The following is an 18,872-nucleotide window of genomic DNA, read 5'->3' on the forward strand; positions in this document are numbered from 1 at the left end:
CCCTAGCAGAAATAATATGTTGCTGCTGCAGATGCCTAAAAACTGTTCAGAGTTACAGTAATGGGATGTGAAGTTAACTTTCTGTTAAGTAATTTTTCACACATATCTTCTCTACCCCTTCCCCTGCCCATGGCAAGTCAAATTTCTCTTGATACCAGTGCTGAATCTTGTAAGGTCTCTGCAACTAAAAGTCTATTACCATTAAAAATGTTCTTCAACTATAAGGGAGCAGGAGCAGTCACAAAGTCTAGCTGGCTCTTGCAGAAACTTCCTGAAGCGAAGCTTTAATTTTGTGAACCACTGGTTATTAGATTTGTTTCTCTCTCTCTCCTCTGTATGACAAAGGCCTCTAAAATAAAACTGTCAACAGTGTTGATGCCAACATAGCATCTAGTTGGATAAGTACAGTTCCTAGCTTTGCACTGTGTGTGTTGCCTGGCCCTCACAAAAATGTAAGGACTTCAGCCACAGGTGATCTTACTCGACTCCAAGAGGCAACAAGCATTTTCCCTAGAGTACGGTTGCTTCCCACCTTCTAAGAGCAGCTTTTATCCCAGCACTATCCAGAAAAATGCAAAAATCCTTCTTAAGGTAGTGTGGAAAACGTGATGTTTCAGGAGCAGTGACAGGATACAGCTGGCTCTTGCAGAAACTTTCTGGAGTGAAGCTTTAACTTGTATATGATGTTAAAATAGGATGGCATTGTTTTTCTTGGAACATTACTATGACCAGACATATGTAATTCATTATGAAACACACAAGCTTCTGTTACATAGCTGTGGTGGGATGTTGCCTCTTATTCCCATATCAAGGCACATTGAGGCTTATGGTAGGTCTTTTCTGATACATTAAAAAAGAATGTATTTGTGATTGTTTCCACCCCCTTCTCAGAAGCTCTTGTAGGCTGGCCAAGCTGGCTCTTGCAGAATTCAGAGGGGAGCCCCAAAATGGTGTATCAAACCATTTTTCCAGTTACATGAGGCACTGGAGAAAGGGAAGTGTGTTGAGAAGACTTTCAGATGTTAACCACCAGTGATGTACATAATGAAATGTGACAAACCTATTGGTTATTTGTTTTATAGTACTTGAGTACATTAGTGGGGAAATGTGGTAACTGGTGTATAAATGTCTTTGTTTCAACAGTACTGGTTGTTCTTGCCCGAAGACGAACATGAAGTATGAGAGAGAATTAAATGCCTGACTTTCTCATCTTTTCTCCTCTCCCCTCCCTCAGCCAACTTAACTAGCTAGTACATAGAAAGTAGATTCTCGTGGTGGTAGTTTTTTTAGTCCCGCGGAAATCAAGGGACTAGATTAAATCCAAATGTTAATTTTAATCTGTTAATAGGAGTTGGAGAGTACTGGTTAAAGGCACTTGACCATGGGCTGCATAGCACTGGTCCTAAGGCACTTCAAACATGGGCACATGGGAGACTTAAGGATGTCCTCAGTAAAGAAACAGGTCTGTAATTCACTAGCAGAGTGGTGCTGGGAGGGGCTGGGTTATTGGTTATGTGATGGAGTATGAACTCGTGGTATCTGTTTTTTGAAAGGAACAAAGATGTTTTTAGTGTACAGAATATGAATATGAGCTGAATTTTTTTACTAATCAATACTAAACAGTAAGATGTTAGCTTATGTACTGTACTCCCCAGTGTGATTTCTGAAAGATGTCAACTTTGTAGCATGACTGTATAAAGTTCCAGACTCATTTTTGCTTTCTTTTGTTCTTTTCAAATAAGCAATAGCACTGACTCTACTTGTGTTAATCTTTTTCTTTCTCCCATCCCACTCTTAGAGTGTTACATATACTGTATATATATTCTTACCCAGTGTTATTGGGGAAAGTTGTTACTGAACTAGACTTAATCTTACCTTATGTGGCGGACAATAGTTAACTTGTTGCAATATTCCCAGTTGATTTTTATGGAGAAATTATAATGAGATGGACTTATCTTGATCTTTGAACACCTGCTTTCTGGAATTATATTAAACACTGTAAAAATTTAAGACAGTTTTTTAAAAGGTTTGAAGTAGAATGCTGGAATTTTAAAGATACTGATCTTCCTTTCTCTGTATACTTTTGTTTGTTCCATTCCTAGTTTTTGTGTGTATTCTGCCTTTCTTACGTTTTAATAAAATGAAACATTTCTAAAATGCATGGTGATGTAAGGGGGAAGGCATGAATAAGACCCAGACAGTTCTTTTTATCTTGTTAAACATTCACTTAACAAGAGAGCAGTCTTAAAAATGTATTTTTCCATGGTTCCAGAAATATGAAAGAGTGCCACTTATAAAATAATCCATCATACAAGTCTATAAAGGAAAGTGGCCAGAAGCTTTTATTTTGGGGGTAGAAAATCTAGCCTTACAAATGAATGCTAATGTGCAGGAATTGCATTTTCAGTTCCTGTCTTGCAACAACACATTGCTAAACAAGAAAGAGGCTTATAAAGGTTGTTTATGGTGTGACCCCCAGTAGAAGCCATTCTGAACTTTCCGTCAACTTGAAATGCTGATGTAGAAAGGAGCAGGATCTTTTGCATTGTTAAAAACTTTTTAAAACACACCAGAAAGGTACTAGTAAGTTTATTATCATTCAGGTAGTATACAGTATTACATCTCTTGCACACCCAAAAGAAGTCCTACAACAATTTACAGTACCTTAAAAGGCAAAGACACAATATGCAATGGGAAGTTCATTAAAACAATACAAAAACAGAGTAAAAAAACGGTAATAATAAAAAAGACACACATGAAATATCCACCAGCTTCCAGCATGAGGATGAGCAAATGATCTGGAGAATAAAGGCTTTGCTGTCACTGAAAAGATGGCAAAGTGAAAGTGATGGCATGAAAACATTCCATAAATCAGTTAACTGATGTATCTTAAAATAACAACCTGTTCTACAAGAGTCTTATAAAAGCTAAATGCTTTTGAAGAAATGTATAATAGGAGTTTACCTATTTAGGAATAAGACAATGAATTCAATAGGGCTGACGCTGAGTTGGTGTGGTTAGGATTGCAAGGTAACTAGTTCTACCAAATAGATTATAATTATTATTAGTCGTCGCTGGGTCTTGCCCAAGGCAACCCAAAAAACTCACAAACCAAACAGCAAACTGATTGCATTTGTATAGGGTGTGGAGGCCTCTATGAATTTTATTGGTGGTGAAGGGAGTTGCTCCTTCAAATATGTACGGATCTTCACTGGCTTAGCGGGCCCCCCTAGATCAAGTAAAACAATAGAAATTGACCAATCACATCGGTTCTGCCCTCCCCCCAACAAAAGCCCTGTCCCCTCCAACCAAGTCCTGCCCTCCCCACCCCCAACAAAAATCCTGGCTAGGCTGATCTTGTAGTTGTTCACGAGGATAAATGCCCCTTTCGAGACTTGGGACCAGACTGCCCACGTGCGTTTGGGAGGGTGAAAGAGGAGGTGGGTGGGGCGCAAAGGAAATACCCTGATTGGCCAAGATCTTCCTCCTATTACCCGCTTCTCTCGTTACAATTGACAGTTGCGGCTGAGGCTCCGCCTTACTCCGCCAATGCGCACGCGCGCTTTCCGCCTTCTCTGAGGGACGCGGGGGGGGGGGGCGGAGGAACCGTTTCGCGGGGTGGGCGGTTTTGTGAGTGCGCGCGCGCGTGTGTTTCAAGCCAAGGCAGCGCGCATGCGCGAGCGGTTACGAGGCTTTGCCTCAGAACCTCCGCGCCGAGAGGGGAGTCTTTGCGTCGCCGAAGGAAGGAGTCGAACAGACCGACGGAAGGCGGGCGCGGGAGGAGGAGGAGGAGGAGGAGCCGCTGCCTTGCCTGCCCGTCCGCCCGCCCGCCCGCGGCCTTCGGAAGGACTTGGCCGAAGTGGGCACCTGAGGCCCAAGCCTTGGAATGAGGCGGCGGAGGCGGAGGCGGAGGCGGCTGCTGTGAGGGGAGGAAAAGGAAGGAAGCGGCGCGGAGGGGAAAGACGGAGCGAAAGAAGAGCGGGCGGCGGGGGGCGACCGGCTGACGGCGCCCACATCCCCAGAGGCGCTTCCCCCGCCCCCGCCCCAACCGGCCGCCAAGATGGGTGAGGGAACTCGGCCGGTGGCCGTCGTGAGGGGAGCTGCGGGCGTCAGGCCGACGACGTATTGACGTCAGGGCGGCGTTGGGGGGGGGGAGTCGTCAAGGAAGCCCTGATGGAGGGGGCTGCCTTTAATAGGGATGGGAGGGGGGCTGCTGAGGGATGTGAGGGGTTAAATATGCTTTGCTGAGGGTGCGCGCGCTTTCCTGTTGAGGGCAGCTCGGGGGGAGGTAATACCGTGGAAGGAAGTCGGTCAAACTCGAATAATAATAATAATAATAATAATAGTAATAAACTATTTATACCCCGCCCATCTGGCTGGGTTTCCCAAGCCACTCTGGGCAGCTTCCAACAAAACACTAAAATACAATAACCCATTAAACATTAAAAGCTTCCCTAAACAGTGCTGCCTTCAGATGTCTTCTAAAAGTTTGGTAATTATTTTTCTCTTTGACATCTGGTGGGAGGGCGTTCTACAGGGCGGGCGCCACTACTGAGAAGGCTCTCTGCCTGGTTCCCTGTAACTTGGCTTCTCGCAGGGAGGGAAGTGCCAGAAGGCCCTCGGCGCTGGACCTCAGTGTCCGGGCAGAACGATGGAGGTGGAGACGCTTCTTCAGGTATACTGAGCCGAGGCTGTTTAGGGCTTTAAAGGTCAGCACCAACACTTTGAATTGTGCTTGGAAACGTACTGGGAGCCAGTGTAGGTCTTTCAAGACCAGTGTTATATGGTCTTGGCGGCTGTTCCCAGTCACCAGTCTAGCTGCTGCATTCTGGATTAGTTGTAGTTTCCGCGTAACCTTCAAAGGTAGCCCCACATGGAGTGCATTGCAGTAGTCCAAGCGAGCGATAACTAGAGCATGCACCACTCTGGTGAGACAGTCTGTGGGCAGATAGGGTCTCAGCCTGCGTACCAGATGGAGCTGGTAAACAGCTGCCCTGGACACAGAATTGACCTGCGCCTCCATGGACAGCTGTGAGTCTAGAATGACTCCCAGGCTGTGCACCTGGTCCTTCAGGGGCACAGTTACCCCATTCAGGACCAGGGAGTCCTCCACACCTGCCCGTCTCCTGTCCCCCAAAAACAGTACTTCTGTCTTGTCAGGATTCAACCTCAATCTGTTAGCCGCCATCCATCATCTCCAGATGAGTAGCATCATCTCCAGAGTAACAAGGAGGCCAGGCAGTTTGTTTGGTTTTCCCTGGTGGGAGGGGGGAATCGTAGAGTGGGAAGTAATCCCCGAGGGTCATCTAGTCCAACCCCCTTGCAAAGCAGGCATCCTGCCCACAGCCATCCCTGAGTGGGCTCAAACCACCAACCTTACAGCCAGAGGCACTGACCTTATGTTTAGCGCTGCTATTTGGCGGGGTCTGGTTGTGTTAATGGCCATATGATACGGGGTTAAACTGTCGCCAGAACAGCAGTGGGCGACGGGACCTGTGGCTCTGTGGATGCTGAAGGGCAACAGGTGATCTCCATCCTTGAACTAGCTAAACTTTTGGTTTGCAAGCACCCGTTGTTGAAATGCTTTGAGGAGACAATCACAGGCAAAGTATAATAGTGTTCTCTTTTCTCTGTTTGTCCTGGCAAGGATCGGGTAGCTTAGTATGTCTTGTTATGTTTTTGCTGTTTTATTTATTTATTCATTATTTCACTTTATTTGTTTCGTAAAATCTACACACCACTTGATTGTAAGGAGAAGGAGCTTCAAGGAGATGAAACAGTAAAGTTGAGAAAAATCTAGACAGTACTTTTAAAATGTTGGTAGCTCAGCAGGTCTTGAGTTCTGAAGAGGTTGCGGATGTGCTGTTCATTTTGTTAAAGGAGTTGCCTAAGGCATATAACACTTTCAGTCCGATTGGGGTGGCTTGCAGGATGGATGAAACTTGAATTTTGGTCTTGCAAAAATCATGTATGTATTAACCTCCCTATGCTACAGTTTGAAACACACTAAATGTGTTTGTGTGAATGAGGGAGAGGAGATTGTATTTGAACAAGTACTCCAAAGGCTCCAAAGTCCACTTTGTTCACATTTTAGGTGAAGTTGTATATGATTAAAGGGGGTAATAGCGCAAAAGTTATTAATTTTTGTTCCTTTGTAGATGAATAGGCTGGAAGTGTTATACTTTTAAGTGAGATACTCCTCAGAGGTTGGCATAATGTAATTTGTTGTGGTTCGTGTGAATTAGCTGAATTCTGAGCTTTGGCTGTTTTGCATACTACCTGTCCTGAAAATATTAAAATATGCAAACTGAATCTGTTGGCTAATGCTACAGTGACCCAAAAGTGGGATGCACTCTGAACTCAAATGAACTGGTGGGAGTTATGTGCTATGAGAGAGTGACACATGCTCTCTGTTTTTAAAGTCTAGGGAACCTTCAGAAAATCAGTTCTTTGTGATATGAGGAAGCATGCATTTTCCAACGAAGTTGGCATTGCCCTAAAATTACTTCATCAGGTATAACACAAGGTGTTTGTTCAGATTCAGCCACATGTTATAGATGACACCACCACTAATTGAAAAATACATTGAAGATAATAAATCATGTAGTGTTGGTCCTGTGCCTATTAGCTGGGCATAGAAATGGATCCACTCACTGATAAGAAGTGTGTAGAAAAGTGGAAGCTCACCTAAAATACAGTATGAAGAGGACTTACCATGCTTTTTAGTGTGTGAGTAAATCTGTAAGCAAGTACTTTTGTCAACTGAAGGGATTTTAAAATCTACAGTGAATATGCCTTCAATATGGAAAACCTGAATTAAGATCATTCAGAGCTCCTGTGATGACACCTGGTTATATTGGTGCCTTGATCATTTGGAGCTTGCATGTTGGGCTTTCCTCTCGCAAACATTCAACTAATGCAAAATTTTGTGTCTGCATAGTTGGAGACAAAAACCTGATCTAGGTTATGGATGTAGTTACATTTTCATAGCTGTTAGGTGGTTTTGCAATATTTTAATTTAAGAGGCAAACTATTGTGCTTATTTGGGAAACAGTTGGGCATAGATGTGGGCTTTTTGTTCAGTTCATAAACTGTGTGGTCTTGTAGGTGCTACTTAGTCTTTCTGTTAATCATCGTAAATAAAACAATAAATGATTAAGGATGCAAGGGAGGCCTTGCTAAATTGAGACCAAAGGTTCATTCTACCTCCCATAGAGTGCAACAGAACTTCAGTTTGTTGGTAAATTTATATCCTGCCCTTCAAAAAAAGTGCAGGGCAGCTTACAAAACTCCAAACTAATGTAACAGCATACAAAATTATAGCAAGGGGGGGGGGAACAGTAGAGAAGAAGTAGAAAACCAGATCAGATTGCAAGCTGAAGTATGTATGTGTGTTAAAAAACAACAAATGGGAAGATAAAGGGCTTCAGTTGGTTCACCTGTTGTGCCTATTCCTGGACAGGGCTAGCCTAGCCCAGGGGTCAGCAGACTTTTTCAGCAGGGGGCCAGTCCACTGTCCCTCAGACCTTGTGGGGGGCCGGACTATATTTTTTTTTGGGGGGGAATGAACGAATTCCTATGCCCCACAAATAACCCAGAGATGCATTTTGAATAAAAGCACACATTCTACTCATGTAAAAACACCAGGCAGGCCCCACGAACAACCCAGAGATGCATTTGAAATAAAAGCACACATTCTACTCATGTAAAAACACGCTGATTCCTGGACCGTCTGTGGGCCGGATTTAGAAAAGTGATTGGGCCGGATCTGGGCCCCAGGCCTTAGTTTGCCTACCCATGGTCTAGCCACAGTGATCTGGTAACTTCATGCCTGATGTTTATTACGAGTTGAATCTATGTATATTTACTTAGAAATGAGCACCATTGAGTTTATTCTCAAGTATTGGAATCAAAATATGGAGTTGGAAGCTGTTAGAAGTTTGGCTGTGTTCTATAATTGGAATACTGCAGTTTTCTCCCATTCATGCTCCCCCTTTGAACAGAGAGAGACTTTTACTCAGTTTTTTTTTTAAAAAAAAACCAACATAAAACCTTCTGGGTTTATGGAAGGGGTAATCAACTCTGACAGGCCATATGCATTTTTTATGTTGACAGATTTTGGATTTTTGGACTGTGGGCTGTATACAACAAAGCTGCTCAGTTAGTACAAAGATTTCCACCTTTGCAACAGGACTTTTCTGCCCATGCACTGTTGGAGGGGGGGGGGTTCCCCTCTAGAGCAGATTTGGAGGGGATGCAAGGAGAGTAAGTCCTTGCACTAATGAGATAACTTCATTGGATACAACCATGTCTATTAATAAGAAAGTGGCACCTGTATATTATAATTGAATGTTGTATTGGATCATTTCTCATGCATGCTGTTGAATGAGGAAACAAATAATCATTCCGAGTTCTTTATGAAGAAGCCTAGATGCCAAAAATCTGGTTTCATTATGAATTCCAGTTAAAAGTAAATAAAACCCAGTTTAGCTTTTCTCAACCCCAAATGATTGATATGATTGAGTGACCCTGTTGAGGGGCGGGGGGAATGGCTTGGAAGAAGATGGTGGATAGTGACATTTTAGGCCAATCTCTCCAGCAGCCCTATGATCCCCTTATAAAGAAAATATTTAATAAAAACAATTTAACAAAACCTTTCCTGAGGGCTGTGATATCCTCCTGAATTTGGTGGGCTGTTGCATAGAGTTGAAGAAGGAGAGGGGATCACCTCAAATTGGGGGACGCAGGTGGCGCTGTGGGTTAAAGCCTCAGCGCCTAGGACTTGCCGATCGAAAGGTCGGCGGTTCGAATCCCTGCGGCGGGGTGCGCTCCCGCTGCTCAGTCCCAGCGCCTGCCAACCTAGCAGTTCGAAAGCACCTCCGGGTGCAAGTAGATAAATAGGGACCGCTTACCAGCGGGAAGGTAAACGGCGTTTCCGTGTGCGGCTCTGGCTCGCCAGAGCAGCGATGTCACGCTGGCCACGTGACCCGGAAGTGTCTCAGGACAGCGCTGGCCCCTGGCCTCTTAAGTGAGATGGGCGCACAACCCCAGAGTCTGTCAAGACTGGCCCGTACGGGCAGGGGTACCTTTACCTTTACCTTTTACCTTCCACGAACAGAGTACCCAAGAATGTTATTTGGTCATTGACAATGCTATAGACATAGCAAAAAAGAGTAATGAAAAAGCTTAAATAATACAACACATGGTTGGAGTACTCATTCATGCAAGTAAAACACATCAGTGTTCCAATAATAAAGTTGCTGAAATAGAAAGATATTTCCATGGCAACCATTTTGCTTACCTTCGCTGAAGAAAGCAGGAGGGCCAAACTAATTTTCCCCAAAGGTGACTAATGTTCAAAAGACTACAACCTAATTCCAATATATAATTTTTTTTTATTTAACTATTTGTGAAGAAAATCATGATAAAATAGATGGAAACCTCTCAGCCAAAGTATTCAACATTGGCCTGGAGAGAAATGTAGAAAATACGCTCAGTATGCAGAACTTATTTCTACAGCCTGAAGTAGACAAACTGCATTGCCAGTGCTGAAATTTAGAAATAACTTTTAGATCTTGAAAAAAATACCTACATAGTTAAATTACAGGAAGTAAAGTGAGTCAAGCACTAAATTGTATTTTCTTGCCTGTTAACAACTCTAAAGACAAAGTTACTTGTCTAGCTATGACAGGCGTCAGTTTTTAATTTCAACAGCTGAGTTTCCTCTTTCAACATTTCAGCCATTTTCAGGGATTTCCATGATATCATTTCTTTATAAACTACTTTTGCAGCCTCGTACTTGGTGTTGCTTTGAAATTAGAAGAAAACAAAACATCAGTGGAATTTAAAACCAGTGCAGTTTGAAAGTTTCAGTCCACCATTTTGATTCAGAATGGTGCCAAACATAGATGAAAACCTGCTTCTTAATCTCAGAAACCATCTTAAGGATATCTTACAAGGTCCAAAAGCATAGTAGACAAACAGCTTTCCAAAATATATAGTAGATCTGGCTATCTTCCACTTTAGACTGAGTTGTTGAATCCATTAACATTAAGATAAATGATATTAAGCTATATTCACAAAAATTAGCAAACAGGATTTTTAATTACTTTCATTAGCTTTACAGTTAATCCTATAATTGATTTAGATTTATAATTATTCCAAGATCCAAAGCTAGATTCCAGTATTTCTTAGTTTTCCTCTAATGTCTCTCACCCTCCTTCAGTATTACATTTTTAACAGTCTATTTCTGCCAGTAAATTGGAATTTAGTGCACTTTCTGTAATGCCTTAAATGTTTAAAAACATAGTATACATTGCAAGGTCAGAAGCATTTATTTCCATGGATAAAGCCAAGTTTGGAAACATGGGTTTGAGAATGTCATTCTTTATTACATAAAAGGGGTCAGCAGCACCTCAAATGCATTCCTTTTTCTGCAAGAAAGAAATTTAACTTTCCACTACAGTGTTGAGATTCAGGTCACAATCATAAGCATACTGACTGCAGAAAAAGTTCCTTGATATTTACTTCTGAGTAGATATACTAAGGATTGTGCAGTTACTCATCTACTTTTCCAATCTGTCTTTTTAACTTACAGTCTACAGTAATACCTCTGGTTACGAACCATCTTCCTTGTGAACGCTTTGGGTAACGAGCTCCGCAAACCCAGAAGTAGATGCTCCTGGAAGCAAACTTTGCCCCAGGATGTGAGCGGAAGTTGCACACCAGAGGCCCAGGCCTCATGTTAAGATGGTTTCAGGATAAGAACAGACCTCCAGAACGAATTAAGTTCGTAACCGGAGGTACCACTGTACAGTGGTGCCTCGCAAGGTGAAATTAATCCGTTCTGTGAGTCTCTTCGTATAGCGGTTTTTTCGTCTTGCAAAGCAAGCCCATTGACAGCTTAGCGGATTAGCGCTATTAGCGGTTTAGCGGCTTATAGCGGCTTATCAGCTTAGCGGATCAGCTGATAAGCGGCTTAGCTGCTTAGAAAAAGGGGGGGAAGGGGGAAAAACCCGCAGGAACTCGCAAGACATTTTCGTCTTGCGAAGCAAGCCCATAGGGAAATTCGTTTTGCGAAGCGCCTCCAAAACGGAAAACCCTTTCGTCTAGCGGGTTTTCCCCCTTGCGAGGCGTTTGGCTTGCGGGGCACCACTGTATAAAGATTAGTCTATTATAGAGCAACAGCTTGTTTACAAATAGCACAGTATGATTTTAAAGTACAGTGGTGCCCCGCAAGACGAATGCCTCACAAGACGAAAAACTCGCTAGACGAAAAAGTTTTCCGTTTTTGAGGTGCTTCGCAAGACGAATTCCCCTATGGGCTTGCTTCGCAAGATGAAAACGTCTTGCGAGTTCTTGCGAGTTTCCCCCCTTTTCCCCCCTTTTTCATAGCCGCTAATAGCGCTAATCGGCTAAGCCGCTAATGGCCGTGCTTCACAAGACGAAAAAACCGCAAGACGAAGAGACTCGCGGAACGAATTAATTTCGTCTTGCAAGGCACCACTGTAATGCTTGTTGTCATGAATGTGATTCACTTTCGCGTAAAGATGTGACAGTTGTTTGACATAGTTGAGTAGTTCTAGTTCTGTTTGGTTTATGTCATTCAACTTCTCACTTACACAGGATTTGTGATGATGAAGAAGATGATTTATTAAATTTATATACTGCCCTTCATCTGAAGATTTCAGAGTGGTTCACAAGATAATTAGGGCAGTTCACAAGATAAAGATCCCATCCCATAAGCATTTACACTTCAAATAACATCATAAAAGCTTGTCCCTACTTTGCTATATCATGGAATAAGCCCTATTGAACACAGGGAACTTGCATCTGTATAAGCATGAATTGGAGCATAGAGTTAATGTATCTGTGGATTTTATTCATTTGAAACTACATCTGTCTATTTTGCAGGAGGTTCCCAGGTGCCTTAAAGCTTGACTTTTCTGTGCCAGAATTCTTGTAAGACAAATAAATGAATATTGCTCAGTTTTCCTTTCTTGCACAAGCATATTGGTCTCCAGCAGGCTTCCGGTATTTACAAAAGTTCTGGAAGTGTTTCTACTCTTGTTAGTTTATAGTTTTGTTAGTTTGCATCCTTGTTGAAGAAGAAATGTTGAGTTCTAAATGTTAACCAAAATAAACATTTGACACAACACAGTAGCTTTCCTTGTATGTACCAGTTCCTTTTTATCAATGATATAAAGTGGAGTGTGGATTTTAAAACATGAAAAGCATTTCCTGAACAACATCATTCCAGCACAAAGCTGAACTGTTTCTCCCAGACCTACTGGAGACCTTGCAAAATTCTGCCTCTACACTGTTCAACAACTGCCAAACCTTCATTTATAGTGATTTCTGCATTATCTGTTCATTGTCACAAACATGAAAATGAATCCATAACATTTGTAAGGTTACATGTAATATTTCCCTAATGACCTACTAGAAAAAGCAAACACAACTTCCTTGGAAGGTATACTTTGATTTCTATGCAGGCCTTAATTGTAGCTGTACACGAAACAGAGGAGTGGACGAGTATAGCTTTTCATGGGTCAGAAAGTTAATATTGTAGACCAGCAATTATAAGGAAAGCAAGAAGAAGCATTTGTGTCCATCACTTTCTTAACAAGATACTGTTTTAAATGTTCCTTCCCCCACCCCAGAAAGTCAGTTCAGCCATATTACCTTGTGTTCTAGGTTTCTTGCAATACTTTGCTTTTTTGTAAATAATGATTTTTTGCATTGGAGTGCAAAGTTTATGTTGGCCATAAAGGAGGCGGGTGGTAGAGGAGCATAAGATTACGGGTAATATATAGTATAGAGCAGAGGTCGGCAACCTAAGGCCCATGGGCCGGAAGCAGCCCGTGAGAGTTGCTTAACTGGCCCATGAGCTACCCCCGAACCGAGCTGCCTGCTTGGCGAATCCCCGTGTGTGTGTGCATCTGCGCTTGTCCACGGTGCCGGAAATTGCTTCTGCGCATGCCCAGACGCCGAAAATAGCTTCTGCACAGGCACGATTTTCAGTGTCTTGGAATGCACAGAAGCAATTTCTGGCGTTGCACTGTGCTGGTCCAGCCCACAGGATCTCCGCAGGAGTGATCCAGCCAAGGCTTGCCGACCCCTGGTACACAGGGATCTTGTCTCAGCAGTGCTTAGTCTTGTCCTAAAAACAAAGATTTTCTTCTTTACATAGTTTCAGTCTTAGGATGACTGTGTTTTATTAAGATTATATAGTATACAAAGAAACTCACTTTAAAAATACAAAATCCTGCAGTTGGTCATGTCAGTTTCTAATAGTATATTGATGGGAACATTCAGGTCCTTTGTATAGTAGAAAATTGCTTTACTGACAAAACTGTGTATGATGAAATGCATTTTACTTCATAGATGATGGATTTTTTGCAGTATAGAAGCTCAGAAATCTAATTTGTTCTCTGTCTGTGATCTAAAGCTAATCTGGCTGAAAGTACATTACAGGTTCCAATTCATTGAGGTCATCTGAGCAAGAGTAGACATGGAGAACAACTTCAAATGTCTCACACTAACTGCCTTGGAGACACAAACACAACGGTAAACGCCCCAAAATCCTGTGGTACATAATCTTCCCAGGAAACTGGGAGTCCAGCTCCCATGCTTTCTGGTGTGCTCTACCAACACATCATCTCCTGTGAAGGACTAGAGACACCTGGAAGGCATGAAGGTAGCCGATTAGGCATCTTCATCTTCCACCTGAGAGATAAATCAAGGGAGCCATTAGAGGTAATAAGGATTCCTTCAGAAAATATCAGTCTTGTTCAAATGATAACAAGAAGGAACACAAACTTAGCTAAAAGAAATACAAGCTGACAACAAGGAATGAAGAAAAATTGAAGAGCACATTGCTAAAAACGTTAAGCTCTCTGGCCTGTTGGACAGCTCCCCAGTCTAGTTGGTAACAGAAAAATCAAAGCTACACATGAGTGGTGGCAGGAATGGGATAACATGAAATTTGATACTAGATACGTAACTAATTGCAGATTAAGCAATTCACTTTTTAACTGGAATTCAGTTTGAGCCCTCCCTTTATAACAAGTGGGTCTAGAATCTCAGCCATTGAGCAATTGACAGCCCTATAGGAGTATAAAAAGAGATGGTCCTTTTTCAACACGTGCTGGGGCAGACTAATTTGTTTTCTGTGGAGGAGGATGGTCCTGAATACATTTTTGAGTTAATACTCATGGTTTGTGACCACAGATCTGCATCTCTGCAGCAGTGAAAACCTTGGGCCTAGTTGATATAATTGAGATTGCATTAAGTGTTGCCACTCCTTTGGCATGTCTCTAATATATTACTTCACTTCCCCACTTCTGATTTATGCAGCACCTGGCATAGTGCATCTTCGGTGGTACATCATCACATATTCTGATGATATACTTTTGCAAGACCTCTTACAATAACCCTGCCTTTTGCCCTGAACCGCAGGAACCACTTTGATGTAGTATTTAGAATGTTGGACTAGGGCTGGGCATACTTAGGTTCACATCCCCACTTGACCCTAAAGTTCACTGTGTGATCTTATTGGCCTAATGTACCCTTTATTAATTTACATAGTTATAAGGCCTATAAGCAGCTTCCAAATGTAAAAACCAATTGCGCAACATTGTTAAAATGCACCATAAAAATGCAAAATTGTTAAAATACACAGTGAAACAGTTCCATTAAAATATGCAGTAAAACAATCACATGAAAACAGCATAGCAATTTAAATAGGACTGGTTGAGAGATCAAGGGAATGCCTGGGTAAAAAGTGTTTTTTCAATACAATGGGACCTCTCATTTTTAATCTGGGCATATATTTCACAACACCAGTGCCAGCATTGAAAAAGCGCACCACAAACCAATAACTAACCAGGTTACTCTTCTTGATCTTAATGTCTTATTGGACAGTGAAGAGGAATCCAATCCGAACATGAAAATGGGATCTGGGAACCTGCCTTGTTTTTGCAGCATTATTTATGTAATTGCCAGCACAGCTTCACTGTAACCATACTGTAACACACCACCCAATAAACTTTCTAACTTTCCAATTACTTTTTGGCAAAACAAAACCAAAACCCCTTAATTTATATTCAATCCTGCAGATGTGAGATGTTTACTTGAACAACTGGATTTGCAAAACAATTATTTTGACACTGGGCTGCTAATATGATTGCTTATATAACCGTTATTCTAGTACCTGCTGGCAGACAAACAAGCAGTCTAACACACAATCCTATATGTGATTATTCAGATATAAGTTGCATTGGGTTTGGTGGGACTTGTATCATCGCTATTGTTAATAGGGATCATTGAATGCATAAGAGACACAGACTATGTAATTAACTATATGACTGTAGTGCCTCTGTATATTCTTTGATAATGGATGAGCAGGCCATTGAATAAGTATTTTGAAGGGTTTCCTGTAATTAGTGAAACAAGATATTGACACAGTGGCTGTAGAACTCTAGTGGAATAAACATATAGAATACAGTTGTACCTTGGTTCTGGAATGCCTTGCAACTTGAATGTTTTGGCTCCCAAACGCCGCAAACCCAGAAGTGAGTATTCTGGTTTGCAAATGTTTTTTGGAAGCTGAATGTCTGACGCAGCTTTCACTGCTTCCAGTTGAGTGCAGGAAGCTTCTGCAGCCAATCGGAAGCTGCGCCTTGGTTTTTGTCCATTTTCGGAAGTCGAGTAGACTTCCGGAATGAATTCTGTTCGAGGACCAAAGTATGACTGTACAATAAAAATGATGGATGTGGCAAATAAAAAGACATGTAAAAGTAGAAAAACAAAATACAGAGGCAGAGGCAGGGTAAAAACCCCAATAAGCTACAGAAAATAGCCAATTCAATCCCAGTAAACTACAGAAAATACAGTGCCACATTCAGTTGTTGCATATGAGAAGAAAAAGGTGGGCCAATTTAGTTCTCAGTAAAACCTCTCCACATACTTGTCTGTAGAGCAGGGAGTTTAGTGGGCTGTTCAGTTGAGTTAGCATAGGAGAGAAATCTATACCACATCGAGTAAAAAGGATCCATTTTCATTGAACCATTAAGGACTCTCCATTTATATGTCAGGTGTTCTGAGAATGCAAAGCAAAGACTGTCTAGCTTAAAAGCAAAATGCAGCCATGTGCTCTTATCGAGAAGATGCTCAGACTATTTAATATACATGGCCAACTGTTTACTGCAGATTGCATGGAACTAAGATGTGACCTTGTTACCATTCTTTAGCATTTAATGCCTCTAAAAAGTCAGTGGAAGGCAGCGTTTGATAAAATGTTCTGACAGCGAGTCATAATATCACATCAAAAGGTTTTGAAAAGGCGGTAATATGATGGTATTGGAAAGGCTTTACAAAGAAAAGACCTTAGCTTGATGTGTAGAGAAGTGGGAGAACTGTTCCAGGCTTTGGAAGTAGACTTGCCAGAAGGTGCAAAAGCCACAAATAGATTAACTGAGTGGAGGGGTGGAAATACAATAAGGGAAGATAGGGGCAAGAATGGAGAGGTGAAAAGCTTTAAGACATCAGTGTTTTTGTGAAAAGCAAGAGGAAACCTGAGCTGAAAGTTAAAGAGGTTAGTTTCGTGCGTACCTGCTGAACTGATCAAAAGGAGAAAGTGCCAAAGGAAGGCCGACTAGGTAGTGTTTTCCAGGGAAAGCACAACAAAGTGGTTCTCTCCCCACCCCAGTAGATAGTTAGGAAAAGGCAAATTTTGACAGTACTGAAGAGGAGGAAGCAGAGACAGGCTAGGATAGATGCACAAGCATAAGAAATGGAAAATGACCCTAACTAGTGTTGGGTAATATTGAATCAGACTAGCTATTTTTTAGATCCAAATGTTTAAAGGCAAATGGAGTTTAGTGTACAGTCATACCTTGGGTTAAATATGCTTCAGGTTGAGCGTTTTCAGGTTACGCTCCACGGCGACCTGGAAGTAACTGAGCGCGTTACTTCTGGGTTTTGCTGCATGCGCAGACGCTCAAAATGACATCACGCGCATGCACAGAAGCGGTGAAACGCGACCTACACACAGTCGCGTGTTACGTTTTACTGAGGATGCGAACAGGGCTACGGAACGGATCCCGTTCGCATCCAGAGGTACCACTGTATTTGCAAGGAATGTAAAACATCTTTATGTGATGTGTATTGGACTGAGAGCAAAAAGAAAGAAAGAAAGAAAGAAAGAAAGAAAGAAAGAAAGATCCCTCTCCATCCAAAAGTTGTCTGCTCAAAAGAATTCCTCATTTATTGTTACAGATGAACAGGAGGCCTTGAAATCTATCATGAAGGATTTGGTTGCACTCAAGATGAGCCGGCGCCCCAGATTGTCTGGTTTTGAAAGTATGAAAACCAAAGACTCTCCACATTCAAACAGACAGGTAGGTAGTATGTTCCTGAAAGCTGCTGCGTTGCCTGCCTTGTAATTGGCTGTTACTAACATAATGCCTGCTGAGCCAAATGGATTTCACAATTTTATCCTAATAAAAACTAAGGCAGGTCAGAAGGTGGTGCCTTATGTTTGCCGTTTGTTGGGTGGTCTTGTTATTTAGAAATTAGAATGTTTGCTTTGGATTTTCTTCTCCTTTTCCCTGCCTCTGTTTTTAGCCTTCCAACTGCTTTTCTTATTATTGCACAGGTAATTTTAATTTTTCCTTCATCAGCAAGCGGGAGACCAGGGCAGCAAAGAATTATCTCCTACTCCCACAGATGGCAGTGCCAGCTACTGCTCCTGTGTTTTTATTAAGGTTTTGTTTTTCTTATTTAAATTGTATACCACCCTGGGAGTCTCACACTAAAGTGTATCTTATAAATAAGCAAACACACACAGAGAAAAAGTGCTTTCTCCTTTTGCCTTCAGAGAAACATTCCTGATTATTGCAATAATAAATGCTCCAAGCCTTCATGGTTAAACTCCTCTTTCATTGCTAAGCCCTTTGCTCAAAATGTAATCAGTGGCAGGAAAACTCATCTGCCCAACTCTTCTGAGATTTTTTGACCATAGTGAAAGTTCAACATAGCTATTCAAACTTAATTCCTTGGCCACTGCAGATGCCTTCTTTCATGGAGAGTCCTTCAGCTAATACTGTAAACCAGGGCTGACTAATGTGTGCCTCCAGATGTTGCTGAACCACAACTCCCATCAGCCCCAGCCAACATGATTACCGTATTTTTCGCTCTATAAGAAGCACCAGACCACAAGACGCACATAGTTTTTAGAGGAGGAAAACAAGAAAAAAAATATTCTGGATCTCAGAAGCCAGAACAGCAAGAGGGATCGCTTCACAGTGAAAGCAGCAATCCCTCTTGGTGTTCTGGCTTCTGGGATAGCTGTGCAGCCTGCATTTGCTCCATAAGACGCACACACATTTCCCCTTACTTTTTAGGATGGAAAAAGTGAGTCTTAATAGAGCAAAAAATACGGTAATGGCTAGGAGTGCTGGGAATTTTAGTTCAGCAGCATCTGGAGGCACACAGATGAACCACCTGTGCTACAGCAACTATAATTCCTCTTATCCTAACTTGAGCGCTAAGCCTTATTTTGGACATTCTTTTGCTGCCTGCTTTTCTTGCTTCCAGACAGAGAACATGAGATTCTCTGGTCAGCAGGCTGGAGAGCAGGCAGTCCCAACCTCACCTAGGGACTAATTTGGATGCCTTTCTGTCCAAAGAGTTCTGTCTTTTTCATGTTTCACTCCTGTTTGTCATGGTGGGTTATGTAGCTTTCCAGATGGCTTGAATTATTAGTAACATTGATTCTGCTGAAATTTAGATGGGTCTCTTCCTTGGAAATGAGGTCAAGTTTTTTTCTGCAGCTCCATCTTTTGGACGGGGTGCAGTTAATGCTTGCT

At 42.1% G+C, this 18,872-nt stretch overlaps 1 protein-coding gene across 1 annotated transcript in view; it reads left to right on the top strand.

The window, feature by feature from the left end:
- The first annotated feature begins 3,632 nt into the window (after positions 1-3,632).
- The window catches only part of MAP3K3 (mitogen-activated protein kinase kinase kinase 3), a 43,486-nt gene continuing 28,246 nt past the window's right edge, over positions 3,633-18,872 (top strand). The window contains exons 1-2 of the mRNA XM_079949572.1: positions 3,633-4,064; positions 17,281-17,402. Of these exons, the coding sequence (XP_079805698.1) occupies positions 4,061-4,064; positions 17,281-17,402 (126 nt within the window). The 5' untranslated portion in view covers positions 3,633-4,060. The remainder of the gene's footprint in view (positions 4,065-17,280; positions 17,403-18,872) is intronic.

Source organism: Podarcis cretensis, assembly GCF_951804945.1.
Source record: "Podarcis cretensis genome assembly, chromosome: 13".
Taxonomy (NCBI): Eukaryota; Metazoa; Chordata; class Lepidosauria; order Squamata; family Lacertidae; genus Podarcis; species Podarcis cretensis.